Source organism: Pecten maximus, chromosome 1 (genome assembly GCF_902652985.1).
Source record: "Pecten maximus chromosome 1, xPecMax1.1, whole genome shotgun sequence".
Classification (NCBI taxonomy): Eukaryota; Metazoa; Mollusca; class Bivalvia; order Pectinida; family Pectinidae; genus Pecten; species Pecten maximus.
The window spans coordinates 26,185,788-26,208,473 of NC_047015.1; the positions used below are offsets into that span (position 1 = coordinate 26,185,788).

Genomic DNA, 22,686 nt, shown 5'->3' on the forward strand with positions numbered 1-22,686 from the left:
ATAGATGACGAAATACGACATTTAAGATATCATGAACTGTACTCCTATAATATAAGAGGCTGCTGGTCGGCCCTTTTTCTATCGGAAATGATTTTGCCGACTGCGCTGTGTACATGTAAAACCTATAACATTGTTGGAGTATCACGAACTGTTAATATTGTACAGAGTGCCCCAATCTTGCAGATACTTAGTTGACACTTTTTATAGGTACTGGTTCTATGAGATTAAAAACTTACAAAAGATAATTTTGTGATGTTTTCTTTCTTCTATAACTAAATATATTATTAAGACATGATAAGATGTATGCACTCACACAAGGACATACAATATAAAAGTCTTAACTTAAAACAAGATGAAATCACAAGTTAGCTATTTGGTGCCAAGTGGATTTCAAATAGTGCCGAGTGCTTGTACTATTGTTACTAGGCACAGTGCCTAGTTGTTCTAAAAATTCTATCTGAGCCCTGCCTATGTGGGAGTGTATGGATATATACACTGTATATAACAGTCCTATGTGGGAGTGTATGGATACCTACATTGTATAGAACAGTCCTATGTGTGAGTGTATAGATATATACACTGTATAGAACAGTCCTATGTGGGAGTGTATGGATACCTACATTGTATAGAACAGTCCTATGTGGGAGTGTATGGATACCTACACTGTATAGAATAGTCCTATGTAGGAGTGTATGGATACCTACATTGTATAGAATAGTCCTATGTGGGAGTGTATGGATATATACACTGTATATAACAGTCCTATGTGGGAGTGTATGGATACCTACACTGTATAGAACAGTCCTATGTGGGAGTGTATGGAAACCTACACTGTATAGAACAGTCCTATGTGGGAGTGTATGGATACCTACATTGTATATAACAGTCCTATGTGGGAGTGTATGGATACCTACATTGTAGAGAACAGTCCTATGTGGGAGTGTATGGATACCTACATTGTATATAACAGTCCTATGTGGGAGTGTAAGGATATATACACTGTATATAACAGTCCTATGTGGGAGTGTATGGAAACCTACACTGTATAGAACAGTCCTATGTGGGAGTGTATGGATACCTACACTGTATAGAACAGTCCTATGTGGGGGTGTATGGATACCTACATTGTATATAACAGTCCTATGTGGGGGTGTATGGATACCTACATTGTATATAACAGTCCTATATGGGAGTGTATGGATACCTACATTGTATATAACAGTCCTATATGGGAGTGTATGGATACCTACATTGTATATAACAGTCCTATGTGGGAGTGTATGGATATATACACTGTATAGAACAGTCCTATGTGGGGGTGTATGGATACCTACACTGTATATAACAGTCCTATATGGGAGTGTATGGATGTATACATTGTATAGAACAGTCCTATGTGGGAGTGTATGGATATATACACTGTATATAACAGTCCTATGTGGGAGTGTATGGATACCTACATTGTATATAACAGTCCTATGTGGGAGTGTATGGATACCTACATTGTATATAATAGTCCTATGTGGGAGTGTATGGATATATACATTGTATAGAACAGTCCTATGTGGGGGTGTATGGATACCTACATTGTATAGAACAGTCCTATGTGGGAGTGTATGGATACCTACACTGTATAGAACAGTCCTATGTAGGAGTGTATGGATACCTACATTGTATAGAATAGTCCTATGTGGGAGTGTATGGATACCTACATTGTATATAACAGTCCTATATGGGAGTGTATGGATATCTACACTGTATAGAACAGTCCTATGTGGGAGTGTATGGATACCTACATTGTATAGAACAGTCCTATGTGGGAGTGTATGGATACCTACATTGTATAGAACAGTCCTATGTGGGAGTGTATGGATATATACACTGTATATAACAGTTCTCCTTTAAATTATCCAATAGGATAAAGATAACGAAAACACGTGAATGTATTTCACAGCGACAGAGGTACCGCATGATTTTAATGAAATCAAACACATATATAATACATATGTATACAGAAGGCAATATTTAATGCCTGCTCAACGAGATGTACATACTCAAGATCAATTACATACTTTTTAACATCACCCTAACCCAAAAAAAAAAAAAAAAAAAAATTTTCACGTGTACACACCGCTACCTGTGTCGCCTGAATGACCAACCCAGGTACGACCACGTGTAGGCCGATATTTGCACCACTCGCACGTGCAAATATACACACAACGCCACCTATTGGCGTAAACATACCAAGGAGAAAATAATTTCATCCTAATACCGTAAACGGATAAAATTATATTTCTCCTTTAAATTATCCAATAGGATAAAGATAACGAAAACACGTGAATGTATTTCACAGCGACAGAGGTACCGCATGAAGAATAAAGAACGGGCAAGAGTCCGATATTGAGAAGCCCCGAAGAAACATGACCTAAATAAAATAAAAAAAATTCCTAGGAAAAACGCTTACAGATTTAAATGCCTAGAAACATTCAACCGCTCGCGAAAATTGTCTTCAATATAGCCATCTTTGGCTGTTTCCGACTTCCATCGTCCATGCCGTTTGAATAATCTATCCGGTATCCCCGCATTAGCTGCGGCTGATGCTCCTCCAGCACGAAGACTATGCAATCCAAACTTCTTAATATCCGGAACCACTGAAGAAAACGTTTCCATAAAAATCTCCCTGAACCTCGAATATGTCATGGGCTTATTTAACTTTCTTAACACATATGTATCTGTATTCAACCTAGTGAGATTCCTGAACACAAACTCCTCGGAATCATCCACTATAGATGCTAACTTCAAATATAATTCGAAATTACCCACCGGACACAATCTCCATGTGGGATGCGCGTATCTGTATGTCTGATCTCCTTAACGCGAGTACCTCTGCGCTCCTCATGAAACCTGCATAAGACAATAAACACATAGTAATAGTTCTCTGATTATACAGATTGTTTTTATCAAAAACTTTATCATAAACATTCTGAAGAATTGAAATAGTAACTGCCTGTTTCTTCTTTACCGGTTTAGCTAATAACCTTTTCGCTCCCTCAAACACATTCCTCACTAACAGGGACATCGTAGGAGATATTTTCCCCACTATATCGTGCGCCCATTTAACGCCATACATAGCATCTGACAAAGAACCAATATTTGCATTGTTTTTCACCAAAAACGATAAGTATATACACATATGAAATGGCTTTATGGGAAAGATGTTTTCCTCCTCGAAATGATTCTGATTAGCCCACTTCCGCCAGCGTAAAAATCCGTAGCAATACTTTCTAACCGTACTGTCAGCTTTACAGCTCTGAAGAAGGTCGGGGACCCCCAAAGCTAATTCTTTAAGATGCTCCGGTACCATAGTGTACTCATCCCGCAAGGCATATGAAACTAATCGTATAAAATAAAAAGAAAATCGAATATTAAAATCGTTATATATATGCATGTATATATAATTAACAGAAACAAATGATATACATTATAAGCAAAACCAATGTGGTGATTAAAAGACATTTGGCTGGATGAAAAACATCAGCAACACAATGCTGGAAACAAACAAAAACTGTATAAACATCAGCAACACAGTGCTGGAAATAGACAACAAATGACGTAACAACATCAGCAACACACTGCTGGAAATCGACAACCACTGTCATATCAACATCAGCAACACAGCTGAAAACCGACAACAAATGCATCAACATCAGCAACACACAGCTAGAAACCGACAACATAAGACGTATCAACATCAGCAACACACTGCTGGAAACCGACAACATAAGACGTGTCAACATCAGCAACACAATGCCTGAAATCGACAACAGATGTCATATCAATATCAGCAACACACAGCTGGAAACTGACAACATATGTCGTAACAACGTCAGCAACACACTGCTGGAAACCGACAACACATGTCGTATCACCATCAGCAACACACAGCTGGAAACCGACAACACATGTGTCGTATCAACATCAGCAACACACAGCTGGAAACCGACAACACATGTCGTATCAACATCAGCAACACACAGCTGGAAACCGACAACAAATGTCATATCAACGTCAGCTGGAAATTTATAATGATGTCATATGAACATCAGTAACACCCTACTAGGAAAAGACAACAAATGTCATAACATCAACAACACAATGCTAGAAACCGACAACAGATATTGTAACAACCTAAACTGACTACGAAATTATGGAATCATCAGCAAACACATTGTTTGAACATAGATAAATAACATACCAACAATAATAAGAAATCAATTTATGAACCGCAAAATAAAAACCAATAATGTAAAAACCAATCAAACTAACCATGAACAACTAATAGCTGACCAAATTTGTACAATGTATACATAACTAATACAGGTACATTGTATGTCCATACGTGCGAGATTCTATCGACGAAAATCTAACCGCAAAGCAAGCATTCGGAATTTCAAGTCAACATTCCCAAACATTCCTTTTCCTGAACGAGAGGGAACATAAAATGACTTCCCAGTTTCCAAAAACTTATACTCCTGAATGCCACCCATAAAATGCTTACCATCTGGACAGATACATGGCCAAAATCTCCCAGACTTCCAGAATGGAACAATCAGAGTACCGTAAGCTCCACACATTTGCATATACCTAACAACCCTTGAAATAAGGTATACAGGTGGGTTAAACCACCCATTTTTACCCGACCAATTTGACGAAAATGCGTCAATACCCTCGGATCCCGGATTCCAGTACCTGGAATAAAATGGGTATATTTTTGCATTGTGCCAAGAAGCAAACCAGTCCACCTCATAAGGACCCCAGACTTGATTTAAGTCCCGGAATACACAATCAGCCACAGCCCAATCATCGTAATCTACCAACTTACTTATAAAATCGGCTCTCTGGTTTTCCTCTCTCGGAACCCATTCCATTTCTAAAGAAATATGATTCTGAACCATCAAACGGTAGATATCAAGAGCTATGTCCTGTAAATCAGATTTCATGCTACCTTTTTCTACAATCTTCACAACAGCCTGATTGTCCGAGAACCATTTTACTCTAGATCCTCTTAACACATGCGTTAGAGACAATAAAACTCTATAAACAGCTGTTAACTCCCTAAAAGTTGAACTTTGACCTGCTTCATACGGTGACCAAGACCCGTGCGATACCCCTTCCGGTGACTCTACACAATAACCACCGTACCCAGTCCCACTAGCATCTGAATACACAATCCTATTACACTCAGGTGTGTAACGTATTTCTCTTACATTGATACAAACAAGATGATTCAACCAAAACCTCACTTGAGCAAGACATTCTTGTTCTAGCGTAATTTTATCATTCCATGACTGTGCCTGTAGCATGCAAATAGATAAACATCTAGTCATCAATTGGGTAATGTTGCCAAGCACAATACCCATCGAAATAATCTGTCCGACAAAACTAGACACTGCTTTCACGTGCACTGCCTTTCCACTGGAAACAAACTTCAACATGTCTGTAATACATGCGCGCGCCTTCTCAATACGGCGCTCGGGTATCCTCAACACTCCTAAAAGAGTATCAATATCGACTCCTAGAAAACATAGACACTGAACCGGATCCCACATAGATTTGTCAACTTTCGGAACAAAACCCGACTCGATCAAGTCACCTTTGACCTTTGCACTCTGTAACACTAACTCTGACCTACAGACATTGTGACATAAACCGTCATCTAAATACATTAATATCTGAAAACCCTGACCTCTCCATTTTCCAATTAACGGTCTAGTTACTTTAGTAAAACAGTAAGGAGCAGTTGATAAGCCAAAAGGCAAAACCAAAAATTTAAAATATACCTTTTCTGAACCAAATATCCACGAAAATCCCAAATATTCGGTATGTGGAGAAAAGATATCTATATGATGATAGGCCGAATGAATATCAAATTTAATAAGCCAGCCCTGTCTCTCAATAAAAATCAACGCCGTTCTAAGATCATCGTATTTGACAGACTGCTTCCACAAATGCATATTAACCTGTCTTAAATCTAAAATCAAACGTTTCTTTCCGTTACTTTGTACTGAAACAGTTAATGGATTTACAACCAAAGGCGCTGATTGACATCTTTCTACTAAGTCACGTTTTTCCAAATCTAAAATAGCTTCCTTAACAAAATCTTGGTTTCTAAGTGCGGATACATTGTTAACCATTTCACTACTAACAGGTTCTGAATAAAAAGGTAACTTATAACCGTTATCAATAGTGTCCAATACAAACTGTGAACTTTCTATGGACTTCCAAAACGAATTGTTCCTTTTTAATCGACCCCTCACTTTGATGTCTATTTGACCTTGTTCATATTCGAAATATTCAGAAAATAAACTGTCATCATGGGTATTGATATCATCAGATATAAAATCATACTTATCTTTTACCACCTGTCCATCTTTGATATCCAGCTTATTAGGAATTTCCGGGCCTGGAGATCTTTGGGCAGTCTCTCCGGATATGGCCGAAGTCACCACACCCGAAACATCCTCGTGATCCGAAACTCTGTTGGCCACGAAAAAGCTGCTTCCCACTATCAGAGATAGGACGAACATAACTATCTTGTCCTGCCGAGCCCGTAGCAAAACTGGGTCTCCCATAGTTATACCCGTTTGTACGTGTACGTTTAGTGTCCTTTGTCTTTTTCTTCTTATCTTTCAGCCTTTTAACTGCTTTGCTGTCCGCTCTAGCTATTTTCCGGTCGTCATCAGAATCACTCGCTAATGGATTAGCTACATATTCCTTAACCGCTCCCCAACCAGCCTCAGAAGTGTCCGCTATCCGGATTAACTTGTTACGCCTAGTCAGCTTACATGTTAACTCCTCAAGAAGTTCAACCGAGTACTCCGTTTTACCGGAATTAACAGCCCATAGAACCTGTTGAACTTCCTCTAAAATTTCTGAATTAAACTTAAACTGTTCTTTGTTTCCCTCACGCTTCCAAACTGTGTCTTTTTCCTCCTTCAATTTTTGAACTTGCTTAGAAACATCTTGAGTTTTATCAAGTACTGACAGCCTGGAGTCCAAATAACTTCTAAGCTCCCGTTTCTGGTCCTTCAGCTGACTTAAAATGTCGTTGAGGGAAACCTCCGCTGACTTCTCAGTAGAAACTTCTGTGTCGACTTCCATTAATTAGATAATTTACACTGTACAAACGGAGACAAAATTTTCACGTGTACACACCGCTACCTGTGTCGCCTGAATGACCAACCCAGGTACGACCACGTGTAGGCCGATATTTGCACCACTCGCACGTGCAAATATACACACAACGCCACCTATTGGCGTAAACATACCAAGGAGAAAATAATTTCATCCTAATACCGTAAACGGATAAAATTATATTCCTATGTGGGAGTGTATGGATACCTACACTGTATAGAACAGTCCTATGTGGGAGTGTATGGAAACCTACACTGTATAGAACAGTCCTATGTGGGAGTGTATGGATACCTACATTGTATATAACAGTCCTATGTGGGAGTGTATGGATACCTACATTGTATAGAACAGTCCTATGTGGGAGTGTATGGATACCTACATTGTATATAACAGTCCTATGTGGAAGTGTAAGGATATATACACTGTATATAACAGTCCTATGTGGGAGTGTATGGAAACCTACACTGTATAGAACAGTCCTATGTGGGAGTGTATGGATACCTACACTGTATAGAACAGTCCTATGTGGGGGTGTATGGATACCTACATTGTATATAACAGTCCTATGTGGGGGTGTATGGATACCTACATTGTATATAACAGTCCTATATGGGAGTGTATGGATACCTACATTGTATATAACAGTCCTATATGGGAGTGTATGGATACCTACATTGTATATAACAGTCCTATGTGGGAGTGTATGGATATATACACTGTATAGAACAGTCCTATGTGGGGGTGTATGGATACCTACACTGTATATAACAGTCCTATATGGGAGTGTATGGATGTATACATTGTATAGAACAGTCCTATATGGGAGTGTATGGATATATACACTGTATATAACAGTCCTATGTGGGAGTGTATGGATACCTACATTGTATAGAACAGTCCTTTGTGGGAGTGTATGGATACCTACATTGTATAGAACAGTCCTATGTGGGAGTGTATGGATACCTACATTGTATAGAACAGTCCTATGTGGGAGTGTATGGATACCTACATTGTATAGAACAGTCCTATGTGGGAGTGTATGGAAACCTACATTGTATAGAACAGTCCTATGTGGGAGTGTATGGATACCTACACTGTATAGAACAGTCCTATGTGGGTGTGTATGGATATATACACTGTATAGAACAGTCCTATGTTAGAGTGTATGGATACCTACATTGTATAGAACAGTCCTATGTGGGAGTGTATGGAAACCTACATTGTATATAACAGTCCTATGTGGGAGTGTATGGATACCTACATTGTATAGAACAGTCCTATGTGGGAGTGTATGGATATATACATTGTATAGAACAGTCCTATGTGGGGGTGTATGGATACCTACACTGTATAGAACAGTCCTATGTGGGAGTGTTTGGATACCTACATTGTATAGAACAGTCCTATGTGGGAGTGTATGGATACCTACATTGTATAGAACAGTCCTATGTGGGAGTTTATGGATACCTACACTGTATAGAACAGTCCTATGTGGGAGTGTATGGATACCTACACTGTATAGAACAGTCCTATGTGGGAGTGTATGGATACCTACACTGTATAGAACAGTCCTATGTGGGAGTGTATGGATACCTACATTGTATAGAACAGTCCTATGTGGGAGTGTATGGATACCTACATTGTATAGAATAGTCCTTTGTGGGAGTGTATGGATACCTACATTGTATAGAATAGTCCTTTGTGGGAGTGTATGGATACCTAAATTGTATAGAATAGTCCTTTGTGGGATACCTACAGTGCACACCCTCAAATGTTTCCAAAGTCCATGCAGGGAAAGGATGTATAGAGTGGTTGTCACTGTCATGTAGCACTTGACACATCACCAGCATACAGTTGCTTACTCTACTCTGTGCTGTTCCGGTCATACTACAATATACTGAAACCAGCTAACATTCCACACATATATATTGTATCTTTAAAAATAAGACAAGCAATGTGTTATTAATGCACTTTTTCTATAAATCACATTAAAACATGTACAAAGTCACTTCATCTACAATACAAATTCAGCTGGAGTACTCTTGTTGTTCACTTTTACAAATTATCTCCCTTGCATTGCCAAGCACACAGCCTCTACTGTTTCTAGTTCCTTTGCTGATACTAACATGGGTGTAATAGGTCTGTTATACATGACCTGTCCTTACCTGTGTTGCGTTTGAATATCCAGTATCCGAGTCAGCATGCCGTTCATGCAGAGTCGATGGATCACACTAGACATGGAGCTGGTATCCAGTTCATATAACAAACATATCAACTCTGCCAGGCTTTCTAGCAAGTCCCCATCCTCAGTCTCATCCAGTTTATCCTGTAAGAAGTTATAATTTCTGCCGAAATCTTTTTACAAAATATATCTGTTGATTACATTACTGGAAGAAAGAATGCAAATATTTAATATTTGTTATGTGGTCAACAGAACCTGGCATTTTATTTTGTGTCATTTGATATTCTTGCTAAATCCCATATCCTCATAGTTTCTGACCAACTAAAAAAATAACACCATTTGTTAAGGGCCATTTCAGGATCATTTCAGACAAGTTTGAGCTGAATCTCAAGGGTGGAAACTAGTGTTTTTCAGGAAAATCATGACTGTGCAGTCATGTTGCAAAATGGTCACTGAGGCTTCCCTGATGAAGTTTTCATCAGGCTAGAAAATAGCAATACTTTTTGGTTACTCTTCCTTAACATCCCTACCAATTTTGAGCATAATAGCACTAGTGGAACTGAAAAAGGAAATTTGAAATGTGATTTTTCAAGATGGAGGCTATGATGGCCATCTTTGACTATGAACCGACCCAAAAATTTACAATACCTTGTCCAGACCGTCTCAGGATCATTTTAGGAAGGTTAGGGCTGAATCCTAAATACTTGATGAGTTTGAAATGTAAAAGGTTTACTCAAGGCACGCAGCACATGACGGACAATGATGGACAAACTTGATGGATATAGGTCATCATGACCATTTGAATCAAATGACCTAAAAACTTTAACCTAGCTGTCTACAGCTGCACCAAACATTGGGATGTAGCAATAGCTCCCCTGGACTTCAATCCAGTGAGGTGATGATATGCCTATTTGATATGCCCATATGATTAATGTCATGACACATATGTAATGTGAAAATATTGTGATTGTCTGTCTAAAAAGGGAAATCAGTTTGAGGTGGGTTTTTTTCATGAGTACGAGTTTTATGATAAATACCCCGGGTAGAATCTTACACTTTGACACAACTAAATATTTTGTTTCCATTTGTATTTCAAATGTAATTACTCTTGTAACATAGCTAATAAACTGATATATTTACATCAACATGAAGCGAATTCCTACTGGCTTACCATCACCAAAGGTAGGCAATTTTCAGCACTGGAGTTCAGTAGGAAATCTTGGAACTTTTGGACTGAGGATCTTTGATTGTCAGAAGCACAAGGGGCCATGAATGTCGACACTGAAGCTTGGGGGTCATTGGAGCAGGCCTTCAGTAACCTATCGACATGGTACAGAGGTACAAAGTTAGCCCTTACTAAGTACGTTAAGAATAACAACAAACAAGTACTAAAACAATGGCCAACAGACTTTAGATACTAAATATGTGCATGTGTTTCATAAAAACTTAAGTAGATTAGATTCTATAATACTCCAGACAATCACAATGTTTTTTTACAAACATCCAGATTCAAATAAACCCTCATCCCACATCCCAATTACACCAACTCATCCAGATTCAAATAAACCCTCATCCCACATCCCAATTACACCAACTTATCAAGATTCAAATAAACCCTCATCCCACATCCCAATTACACCAACTTGTCCTCATTAGAATAAACCCTCATCCCACATCCCAATTACACCAACTTATCCTCATTAGAATAAACCCTCCTCCCACATCCCAATTACACCAACTCATCCTCATTAGAATAAACCCTCCTCCCACATCCCAATTACACCAACTTGTCCTCATTAGAATAAACCATCACCCCACATCCCAATTACACCAACTCATCCAGATTCAAATAAACCCTCATCCCACATCCCAATTACACCAACTCATCCAGATTCAAATAAACCCTCATCCCACATCCCAATTACACCAACTTATCAAGATTCAAATAAACCCTCATCCCACATCCCAATTACACCAACTTGTCCTCATTAGAATAAACCCTCACCCCACATCCCAATTACACCAACTTATCCTCATTAGAATAAACCATCACCCCACATCCCAATTACACCAACTTATCCTCATTAGAATAAACCCTCCTCCCACATCCCAATTACACCAACTTGTCCTCATTAGAATAAACCATCACCCCACATCCCAATTACACCAACTCATCCAGATTCAAATAAACCCTCATCCCACATCCCAATTATACCAACTCATCCAGATTCAAATAAACCCTCACCCCACATCCCAATTACACCAACTCATCCTGATTCAAATAAACCCTCACCCCACATCCCAATTACACCAACTCATCCTGATTCAAATAAACCCTCACCCCACATCCCAATTATACCAACTCATCCAGATTCAAATAAACCCTCACCCCACATCCCAATTACACCAACTCATCCTGATTCAAATAAACCCTCATCCCACATCCCAATTATACCAACTCATCCAGATTCAAATAAACCCACACCCCACATCCCAATTACACCAACTCATCCTGATTCAAATAAACCCTCACCCCACATCCCAATTACACCAACTCATCCACATTAGAATAAACCCTCACCCCACATCCCAATTACACCAACTTATCCTCATTAGAATAAACCCTCATCCCACATCCCAATTACACCAACTCATCCAGATACAAATAAACCCTCACCCCACATCCCAATTACACCAACTCATCCACATTAGAATAAACCCTCACCCCACATCCCAATTACACCAACTTATCCTCATTAGAATAAACCCTCACCCCACATCCCAATTACACCAACTCATCCTCATTAGAATAAACCCTCATCCCACATCCCAATAATGCCAACTCAAACTTGTTTCATGGGATATCACTATGACCCCATTCTCAAAAAAAAAACAAAAAAACAAGAGGCCCAAAGGGCCTGTATTACTCACTTAGATATTTCAGTGACTGTGGCAAAACACTCCACAGAAGGATGCGAGTTTTCATAAGAAATGTTTAAATGGGTTTAAATAAATCTGACCCTTGTGACCCTGGTCAGGGTCATCCATTAACAAACCTGGTTGCCACAGGGACTCCTGATTATTGAGAAGTTGTTGAAAAGATTTAAAAATATTTTTCCCTTATCTGTGTTCTTGAAAGTAGGTCAAGGTCATTCATTTCAACAAACCCAACATAAAGCTTCTGTGCCTCTTGGTTGTTGAAAAGAAGTTGTTTGTAGATTTTAGCACATTTGACCCATGTGACCTTGAATGTAGGTCAAGGTCATTCATTTGAACAAACTTGGTAGCTTTTACCTCAGCATACTACAGGTTCAATATCACAGTCACTTTTTCCTAGAAAATGTTGCTTAACAGATTCAAACAAAAACTTCAGGAATGCACAGGAAACATGGTATCTGTTTTGAGTGTGTAAACGACAAGAATTTACTGTATATGTTATTTGATTAACATCAATCACCACCCTAACATAAAATGAAAAGCATCTTCTAGCATAAAACAAGGAGGACCCCAGAAACAGGATGATTCATAGGAGAAACCTGTGGCATAGTTAATGTACACCTCAGCGTGCTTCTAAAATTTTAAAAAGTAGTTACAATCTTGTTTGTTTGGTTCAGCTAATATATTAACATAAAAAGTTGTGATACTTGGTGTTTTGGATACATTTACTTTATAATGCCAAGTGCCTGAACATTACTGGTTAACCAGGACTGGAATAGCTTCAAGGGGCCTGTATATGCAGTAATACATTCTAATAGTCTGACAGCCTAAGACTAATTAATTGATTTGTTGATTAGACTTTCTTGATTATAGGGTTTATATACAGGTACATATTATGCATGGATGTATACAAAACTAGAAAATGTCTGAAAGACATGAAGGACCTTTATCAAGAAAATAATGTCATGCTACTATTGTGTGATCAGAAACCAAATCTGTTGAGGAGTTATCAAGGTATGGAAACATTGTGTCCCATTCAGAAGAAATCAAATGTGTCCATTGACACTTTGATCTTAACTGATACCCACCGGAATATTATCAGGTGTACAGTTTGATGTTATGACACTGCAGTGTAAATATCAATCAAATCTGTTGAGGGGTTCTTAAGACATTACATTGAGTCAGAACAATGTATCTCATGCAGAAGGAGTCAGAAGTGACCTTTGACCCTTTAATCTGTTGACCAAAGACCCCCAGAATGTGATCAGGTGTAGAACATGATGTCATGTTACTATGATGTGAATATGAATCTGCTGAGTCTGGAAATGTCATACGACAGACAGATGAACATCAGTAACACACTTTATACCTCCGTAAAGGGGAGGGAGAATGTCATACGACAGACAGATGAACATCAGTAACACACTTTATACCCCCATAAGGGGGAGGGAGTATGTCATATGACAGACAGATGAACATGGGTAACACACTTTATACCCCCGTAAGGGGGAGGGAGAATGTCATACGACAGACAGATGAACATCAGTAACACACTTTATACCCCCGGTAAGGGGGAGGGAGAATGTCATACGACAGACAGATGAACATCAGTAACACACTTTATACCCCCATAAGGGGGAGGGAGTATGTCATATGACAGACAGATGAACATGGGTAACACACTTTATACCCCGGTAAGGGGGAGGGAGAATGTCATACGACAGACAGATGAACATCAGTAACACACTTTATACCCCCGGTAAGGGGGAGGGAGAATGTCATACGACAGACAGATGAACATCAGTAACACACTTTATACCCCGGTAAGGGGGAGGGAGAATGTCATACGACAGACAGATGTACATCAGTAACACACTTTATACCCCCGTAAGGGGGAGGGAGAATGTCATACGACAGACAGATGAACATCAGTAACACACTTTATACCCCCGTAAGGGGGAGGGAGAATGTCATACGACAGACAGATGAACATCAGTAACACACTTTATACCCCCGTAAGGGGGAGGGAGTATGTCATACGACAGACAGATGTACATCAGTAACACACTTTATATCCCGGTAAGGGGGAGGGAGAATGTCATACGACAGACAGATGAACATCAGTAACACACTTTATACCCCCGTAAGGGAGAGGGAGAATGTCATACGACCGACAGATGAACATCAGTAACACACTTTATACCCCCGTAAGGGGGAGGGAGTATGTCATACGACAGACAGATGTTCTTCAGTAACACACTTTATACTCCCGTAAGGGGGAGGGAAAATGTCATACGACAGACAGATGAACATCAGTAACACACCTTATACCCCCGTAAGGAGGAGGGAGAATGTCATACGACAGACAGATGAACATCAGTAACACACTTTATACCCCCGTAAGGGGGAGGGAGTATGTCATACGACAGACAGATGTACATCAGTAACACACTTTATACCCCTATTAGGGGGAGGGAGTATGTCATACGACAGACAGATGAACATCAGTAACACACTTTATACCCCCGTAAGGGGGAAAGAGAATGTCATACGACAGACAGATGAACATCAGTAACACACTTTATACCCCCGTAAGGGGGAGGGAGTATGTCATACGACAGACAGATGAACATGGGTAACACACTTTATACCCCCGTAAGGGGGAGGGAGAATGTCATACGACAGACAGATGAACATCATGCAGTAACACACTTTATACCCCGGTAAGGGGGAGGGAGAATGTCATACGACAGACAGATGAACATTGGTAACACACTTTATACCCCCGTAAGGGGGAGGGAGAATGTCATACGACAGACAGATGAACATCATGCAGTAACACACTTTATACCCCGGTAAGGGGGAGGGAGTATGTCATACGACAGACAGATGAACATCAGTAACACACTTTATACCCCCGTAAGGGGGAGGGAGTATGTCATACGACAGACAGATGAACATGGGTAACACACTTTATACCCCCGTAAGGGGGAGGGAGAATGTCATACGACAAACAGATGAACATCATGCAGTAACACACTTTATACCCCGGTAAGGGGGAGGGAGAATGTCATACGACAGACAGATGAACATTGGTAACACACTTTATACCCCCGTAAGGGGGAGGGAGAATGTCATACGACAGACAGATGAACATCAGTAACACACTTTATACCCCCGTAAGGGGGAGGGAGTATGTCATACGACAGACAGATGTACATCAGTAACACACTTTATACCCCGGTAAGGGGGAGGGAGTATGTCATACGACAGACAGATGTACATCAGTAACACACTTTATACCCCCGTAAGGGGGAGGGAGTATGTCATACGACAGACAGATGTACATCAGTAACACACTTTATACCCCCGTAAGGGGGAGGGAGTATGTCATACGACAGACAGATGTACATCAGTAACACACTTTATACCCCGGTAAGGGGGAGGGAGAATGTCATACGACAGACAGATGTACATCAGTAACACACTTTATACCCCCGTAAGGGGGAAAGAGAATGTCATGCGACAGACAGATGAACATCAGTAACACACTTTATACCCCCGTAGGGGGGAGGGAGAATGTCATACGACAGACAGATGAACATCAGTAACACACTTTATACCCCTATTAGGGGGAGGGAGAATGTCATACGACAGACAGATGAACATCAGTAACACACTTTATACCCCCGTAAGGGGGAGGGAGAATGTCATACAACAGGCAGATGTACATCAGTAACACACTTTATACCCCGGTAAGGGGGAGGGAGAATGTCATACGACAGACAGATGAACATCAGTAACACACTTTATACCCCCGTAAGGGGGAGGGAGTATGTCATACGACAGACAGATGTTCTTCAGTAACACACTTTATACTCCCGTAAGGGGGAGGGAAAATGTCATACGACAGACAGATGAACATCAGTAACACACCTTATACCCCCGTAAGGAGGAGGGAGAATGTCATACGACAGACAGATGAACATCAGTAACACACTTTATACCCCCGTAAGGGGGAGGGAGTATGTCATACGACAGACAGATGTACATCAGTAACACACTTTATACCCCTATTAGGGGGAGGGAGTATGTCATACGACAGACAGATGAACATCAGTAACACACTTTATACCCCCGTAAGGGGGAAAGAGAATGTCATACGACAGACAGATGAACATCAGTAACACACTTTATACCCCCGTAAGGGGGAGGGAGTATGTCATACGACAGACAGATGAACATGGGTAACACACTTTATACCCCCGTAAGGAGGAGGGAGAATGTCATACGACAGACAGATGAACATCAGTAACACACTTTATACCCCCGTAAGGGGGAGGGAGTATGTCATACGACAGACAGATGTACATCAGTAACACACTTTATACCCCTATTAGGGGGAGGGAGTATGTCATACGACAGACAGATGAACATCAGTAACACACTTTATACCCCCGTAAGGGGGAAAGAGAATGTCATACGACAGACAGATGAACATCAGTAACACACTTTATACCCCCGTAAGGGGGAGGGAGTATGTCATACGACAGACAGATGAACATGGGTAACACACTTTATACCCCCGTAAGGGGGAGGGAGAATGTCATACGACAGACAGATGAACATCATGCAGTAACACACTTTATACCCCGGTAAGGGGGAGGGAGAATGTCATACGACAGACAGATGAACATTGGTAACACACTTTATACCCCCGTAAGGGGGAGGGAGAATGTCATACGACAGACAGATGAACATCATGCAGTAACACACTTTATACCCCGGTAAGGGGGAGGGAGTATGTCATACGACAGACAGATGAACATCAGTAACACACTTTATACCCCCGTAAGGGGGAGGGAGTATGTCATACGACAGACAGATGAACATGGGTAACACACTTTATACCCCCGTAAGGGGGAGGGAGAATGTCATACGACAGACAGATGAACATCATGCAGTAACACACTTTATACCCCGGTAAGGGGGAGGGAGAATGTCATACGACAGACAGATGAACATTGGTAACACACTTTATACCCCCGTAAGGGGGAGGGAGAATGTCATACGACAGACAGATGAACATCAGTAACACACTTTATACCCCCGTAAGGGGGAGGGAGTATGTCATACGACAGACAGATGTACATCAGTAACACACTTTATACCCCGGTAAGGGGGAGGGAGTATGTCATACGACAGACAGATGTACATCAGTAACACACTTTATACCCCCGTAAGGGGGAGGGAGTATGTCATACGACAGACAGATGTACATCAGTAACACACTTTATACCCCCGTAAGGGGGAGGGAGTATGTCATACGACAGACAGATGTACATCAGTAACACACTTTATACCCCCGTAAGGGGGAGGGAGAATGTCATACAACAGGCAGATGTACATCAGTAACACACTTTATACCCCGGTAAGGGGGAGGGAGAATGTCATACGACAGACAGATGTACATCAGTAACACACTTTATACCCCCGTAAGGGGGAAAGAGAATGTCATGCGACAGACAGATGAACATCAGTAACACACTTTATACCCCCGTAAGGGGGAGGGAGAATGTCATACGACAGACAGATGAACATCAGTAACACACTTTATACCCCTATTAGGGGGAGGGAGAATGTCATACGACAGACAGATGAACATCAGTAACACACTTTATACCCCCATAAGGGGGAGGGAGTATGTCATACGACAGACAGATGAACATCAGTAACACACTTTATACCCCCGGTAAGGGGGAGGGAGAATGTCATACGACAGACAGATGAACATCAGTAACACACTTTATACCCCCGTAAGGGGGAAAGAGAATGTCATACGACAGACAGATGAACATCAGTAACACACTTTATACCCCCGTAAGGGGGAGGGAGTATGTCATACGACAGACAGATGAACATCAGTAACACACTTTATACCCCCGTAAGGGGGAGGGAGAATGTCATACGACAGACAGATGAACTTGGGTAACACACTTTATACCCCCGTAAGGGGGAAAGAGAATGTCATACGACAGACAGATGAACATCAGTAACACACTTTATACCCCCGTAAGGGGGAAAGAGAATGTCATACGACAGACAGATGAACATCAGTAACACACTTTATACCCCCATAAGGGGGAGGGAGAATGTCATACGATAGACAGATGAACATCAGTAACACACTTTATACCCCCGTAAGGGGGAGGGAGTATGTCATACGACAGACAGATGAACATGGGTAACACACTTTATTCTCATGTAAGGGGGAAAGAGAATGTCATACGACAGACAGATGAACATCATGCAGTAACACACTTTATACCCCGGTAAGGGGGAGGGAGAATGTCATACGACAGACAGATGAACATGGGTAACACACTTTATACCCCCGTAAGGGGGAGGGAGTATGTCATACGACAGACAGATGAACATCAGTAACACACTTTATACCCCCGTAAGGGGGAGGGAGAATGTCATACGACAGACAGATGAACATCAGTAACACACTTTATACCCCCGTAAGGGGGAGGGAGAATGTCATACGACAGACAGATGTACATCAGTAACACACTTTATACCCCCGTAAGGGGGAAAGAGAATGTCATACGACAGACAGATGAACATCAGTAACACACTTTATACCCCGGTAAGGAGGAGGGAGAATGTCATACGACAGACAGATGAACATGGGTGACACTTTCTTTCACAATACGCTGCATTATTCCACTCTCAAGCCATTGTATAAATCTGCCGATTGTTGGATATATATATGTTACATACCACTAGTGGTATATGACCTTCCGATCTTTTTATTGGTCAAGAATTCGAACTTTGACCCAAGCTGCAATTGTTATTGACGTCATCAATAATCAAATGACGTCACATCACAGGGTCCAGGACGTCACCGGTACACTTTATTTGCATACGCGAAATTATACTTGGCCACGTTTCCCTTTGATTCAAGCCGATATTATTGTGGTAGAAACAGGTCACATAACTCATAATTGTTGGATATGGAATTTATTTTACACTCGTAAGTTATTTTTTAAAGGTTGCAAAAGACACTTGTTAAAGCTCGTGTCTTTTGTAACTTTTAAAAAAATAACTTACTCGTGTGAAATAAATTCCATATCTAACAATAACTCATTGTGTAACCTCTATTTATACCCCCATAAGGGGGAGGGAGACATATAAGTATTACAATGTACAGACATCCAATCATGTATGTGACAAAGATCTTTTAACAATAATATTAGCCTGACATTTAACATCACATGTATTTGACCTTTGACTCTCAATTCAGCAAGAACTAGAGTAATGTGGTAAGTCTGTAAGTGGTAATGTCTTTGTATGTAAATTCTAATGTCTTTGTATGTAAATTCTAATGTCTTTGTATGTAAGTGCTAATGTCATTGTATTTAAGTGTTAATGTCTTTGTATGTAAGTGCTAATGTCTTTGTATGTAAATTCTAATGTCTTTGTATGTACATTCTAATGTCTTTGTATGTAAGTTGTTTATGTCTTTGTATGTAAGTGCTAATGTCTTTGAATGTAAGTGCTAATGTCATTGTATGTAAGTGCTAATGTCATTGTATGTAAGTGCTAATGTCATTGTATGTAAGTGTTTATGTCTTTGTATGTAATTGCTTATGTCGTTGTATGTAAGTGCTAGTATCTTTGTATGTAAGTGTTTATGTCTTTGTATGTAAACAGGAACAGACATGTGACTTTCACTTTACTTGAACAAACACACTTTACCTAGCACACTTGAGGTAAGTCTGACAGTAGATGTAGATGTCACCTTCTCCTCCTCCCTGTCCTTCCGTCACTCTCTTTCCCACAGGTTTACTAGGTCTGGGACGAGCTGTAATCACCAAACTTTTACATCTATTCCAAAATATTTTACCGCAGTGTCTGATCACATTCTCCAGCTCTTCAAATGGTACAGGCAACAATAGGTGATCCTTCCTACAAGAGTCAATTCCTTGAAACAGTATACAAATGATATAATGACTGTTGAAGTGAAATTACACAAAAAATGACATGACACAATTTAGTATAAGGATCATGGAAGAGATTTATTCATTTGGTTTATCACCCTGTGAACAGCCAAGGTCATGTTGAGGCGGGTCTCCATGTAGTAGCTGATGGCTTATAATCTCACTGAACAACATATGGGAGTAAAGTGCCTTACCCAAAGACACAACAACACCAGCAGATAGTTTCCTAGCTGGCCGATAAACACAAATGAGTGTCGACCAAGCACCTTGGATTTTCACCTGAGGATACATAGGCCAATGCTTTGACAGACTGAGTTATCATGGTCCCTAGTCATGGAAAGTAAGCGAGACAATATGATACAATACAAGAGAATACAGAGTAAGTGAACATAGACATGGGAGAAAAGTACTCTTTTGTTAGTGAATGTGTAGATTTCTTTGATATCATAAAATGTGATAAAAACAATGCCTCAGGTTTTACCAAATTTTAAGAAGCAAGGTTGAAATATTACTATCCTTCACATAAACATATGAACAAGTTTTATACAGTCTTACAATGTCTTTAAAATTGCCATTATGATATCAAAAGGGTAAAAACATCCTTATCATGGTAACCACTTCCTTTGGTAGTGAAGATTTCGTAAGAAATAAAGCTTCCTGGAGATTGAAAATGTAAACATTTACATTCAGAACTAAATATAAACTAGTTTCTTAATACATCATTCATACATCCAAATGAATTTCCTTATCTCTACACTTGTATCCCTATCTGATTAAAATACAGATAAACATCACTCACTAAGTTATGAAGATCAGACGATGACCAGTAAGGGATCATGTTCAGATTACATTTCAACCAACCAATCAAAACACAACAGGCAAAAAATTGCCAGAGTCTGTTTCCCTTGGTTGGTTGCTATATGGAATCAATAATATATCCGAGTGTCCCAAATGTCAACCAAAATAAGATGGCTGCACCTATCATAAGGCAGACTTCACACACTGAACAATGTATTTACTGGACATGACAATTAAAGTATGCGTAGTTTGTGAATTTTCATTCATTATAACAGAAACTACCCCAGAATGAGATAAAGTAGCAAAAAAACGGACAAATCAGAAACGTTTCCGCTGCATTTGCACACAATGCCAAACAGATATATAAGAGACACGTTTTGATTGGCTGAAAAAATCTTGTTGCATGGTAAGTGTTGCAGTCATCTGACCACTGTTAAATCTTTATATTATAGCACACAATGATGATCTGATTTTGACTATATTGCTTGCATTCAATAGAGAAACTGAAAGAAAAAGTGTTAATAATGTCATGAAATGATAGAGTTTAGTTGCAAAGTTTAATCTAAACACAAATGATTACCTGATGATAGTCACGAGAACAGAGAGGGATGCTGAAAAGACGATAGGATGCTGCTGTTTGAGTCCACGAGTGATGATTGACAGGCAAAACTGGACCATCTTAGAATTGATGAACAAGGGCACATTGCTAGACTGTCTAAACCAGCAGAATATAAAAAAAGACAATTGTCATGAAATCATATCATTTTAAAAGTAACTACTTCTATAATTCATGCTTAACATCTCAAAATATATGCATTATAAGAGGCCCATGGGCCTTAACATTTACCTGAGTTCTGAAAGTGTTTATGACAATTTGATCATTTTGGGGCCTGCCAATCAGCTCCTGGGGGTCAGTCAGGGCCAACATATGCAAACCCTCAAACTACCATCCAATTCTGATAAGTTTGAGTTAATTCCAATAGAAATTCAACAAATGATAATCAAAAATGTGATTTCCCTATATATCAAACTACAGTACATTAAAGTGTACCCCTCCTCCAGGCCATGGAAAATTTCTGCAAAATGTCATTCAATCAATGATTGCGAAAGCTCACCGGCGGCAACAATCACACTATGCATTCATTTTTTATGTATGTATAAGCATGTAATTTTGAAATTGTATGTCACATAATATCGCTCCTAGACCTCTAATGGATGTACAAAAAAATGTATAAACCAAATAAGAAGGGTGTGGACTTACAAACTTTTCAAAACTAACCCCCAAAATCTTTAAAGTGAGTTTTTGTGTCAAAAAAAGTAAGTCCACTAAATAGTAAAATGCCAAAATGCCAATTTTTTTCTGCATGATTTGCCACAGCATCACTCCTGGATCTCTAATGAATATATAAACCAAATTAGAAGGGTGATAGGTGTATACTTTTGGACTTACCCCCAAAACTTCAAAGTGAGTTTTGGTGCAAAAAAAGTTACAACCACAAAATGGTAAAATGTGAAAAAATCACTATTTTTTTCTGCATGATTTTGCCATAACATCACTCCTAGACCTCT

At 39.8% G+C, this 22,686-nt stretch overlaps 1 protein-coding gene and 1 long non-coding RNA gene across 2 annotated transcripts in view; one reads left to right on the forward strand and one right to left on the reverse strand.

Annotated features, from left to right (window-relative positions):
• The window catches only part of LOC117328871 (meiosis inhibitor protein 1-like), a 78,456-nt gene that overhangs the window by 13,549 nt on the left and 42,221 nt on the right, over positions 1–22,686 (reverse strand). The window contains exons 11-15 of the mRNA XM_033886463.1: positions 21,698–21,832; positions 20,078–20,287; positions 10,548–10,695; positions 9,360–9,520; positions 8,951–9,081 (exon numbers count right to left, since the gene is read on the reverse strand). Of these exons, the coding sequence (XP_033742354.1) occupies positions 8,951–9,081; positions 9,360–9,520; positions 10,548–10,695; positions 20,078–20,287; positions 21,698–21,832 (785 nt within the window). The remainder of the gene's footprint in view (positions 1–8,950; positions 9,082–9,359; positions 9,521–10,547; positions 10,696–20,077; positions 20,288–21,697; positions 21,833–22,686) is intronic.
• Positions 1,895–2,435, forward strand: LOC117328879. Its single transcript, XR_004533076.1, has 2 exons — positions 1,895–1,962; positions 2,362–2,435. It is a non-coding gene; the product is annotated as an uncharacterized LOC117328879 (long non-coding RNA).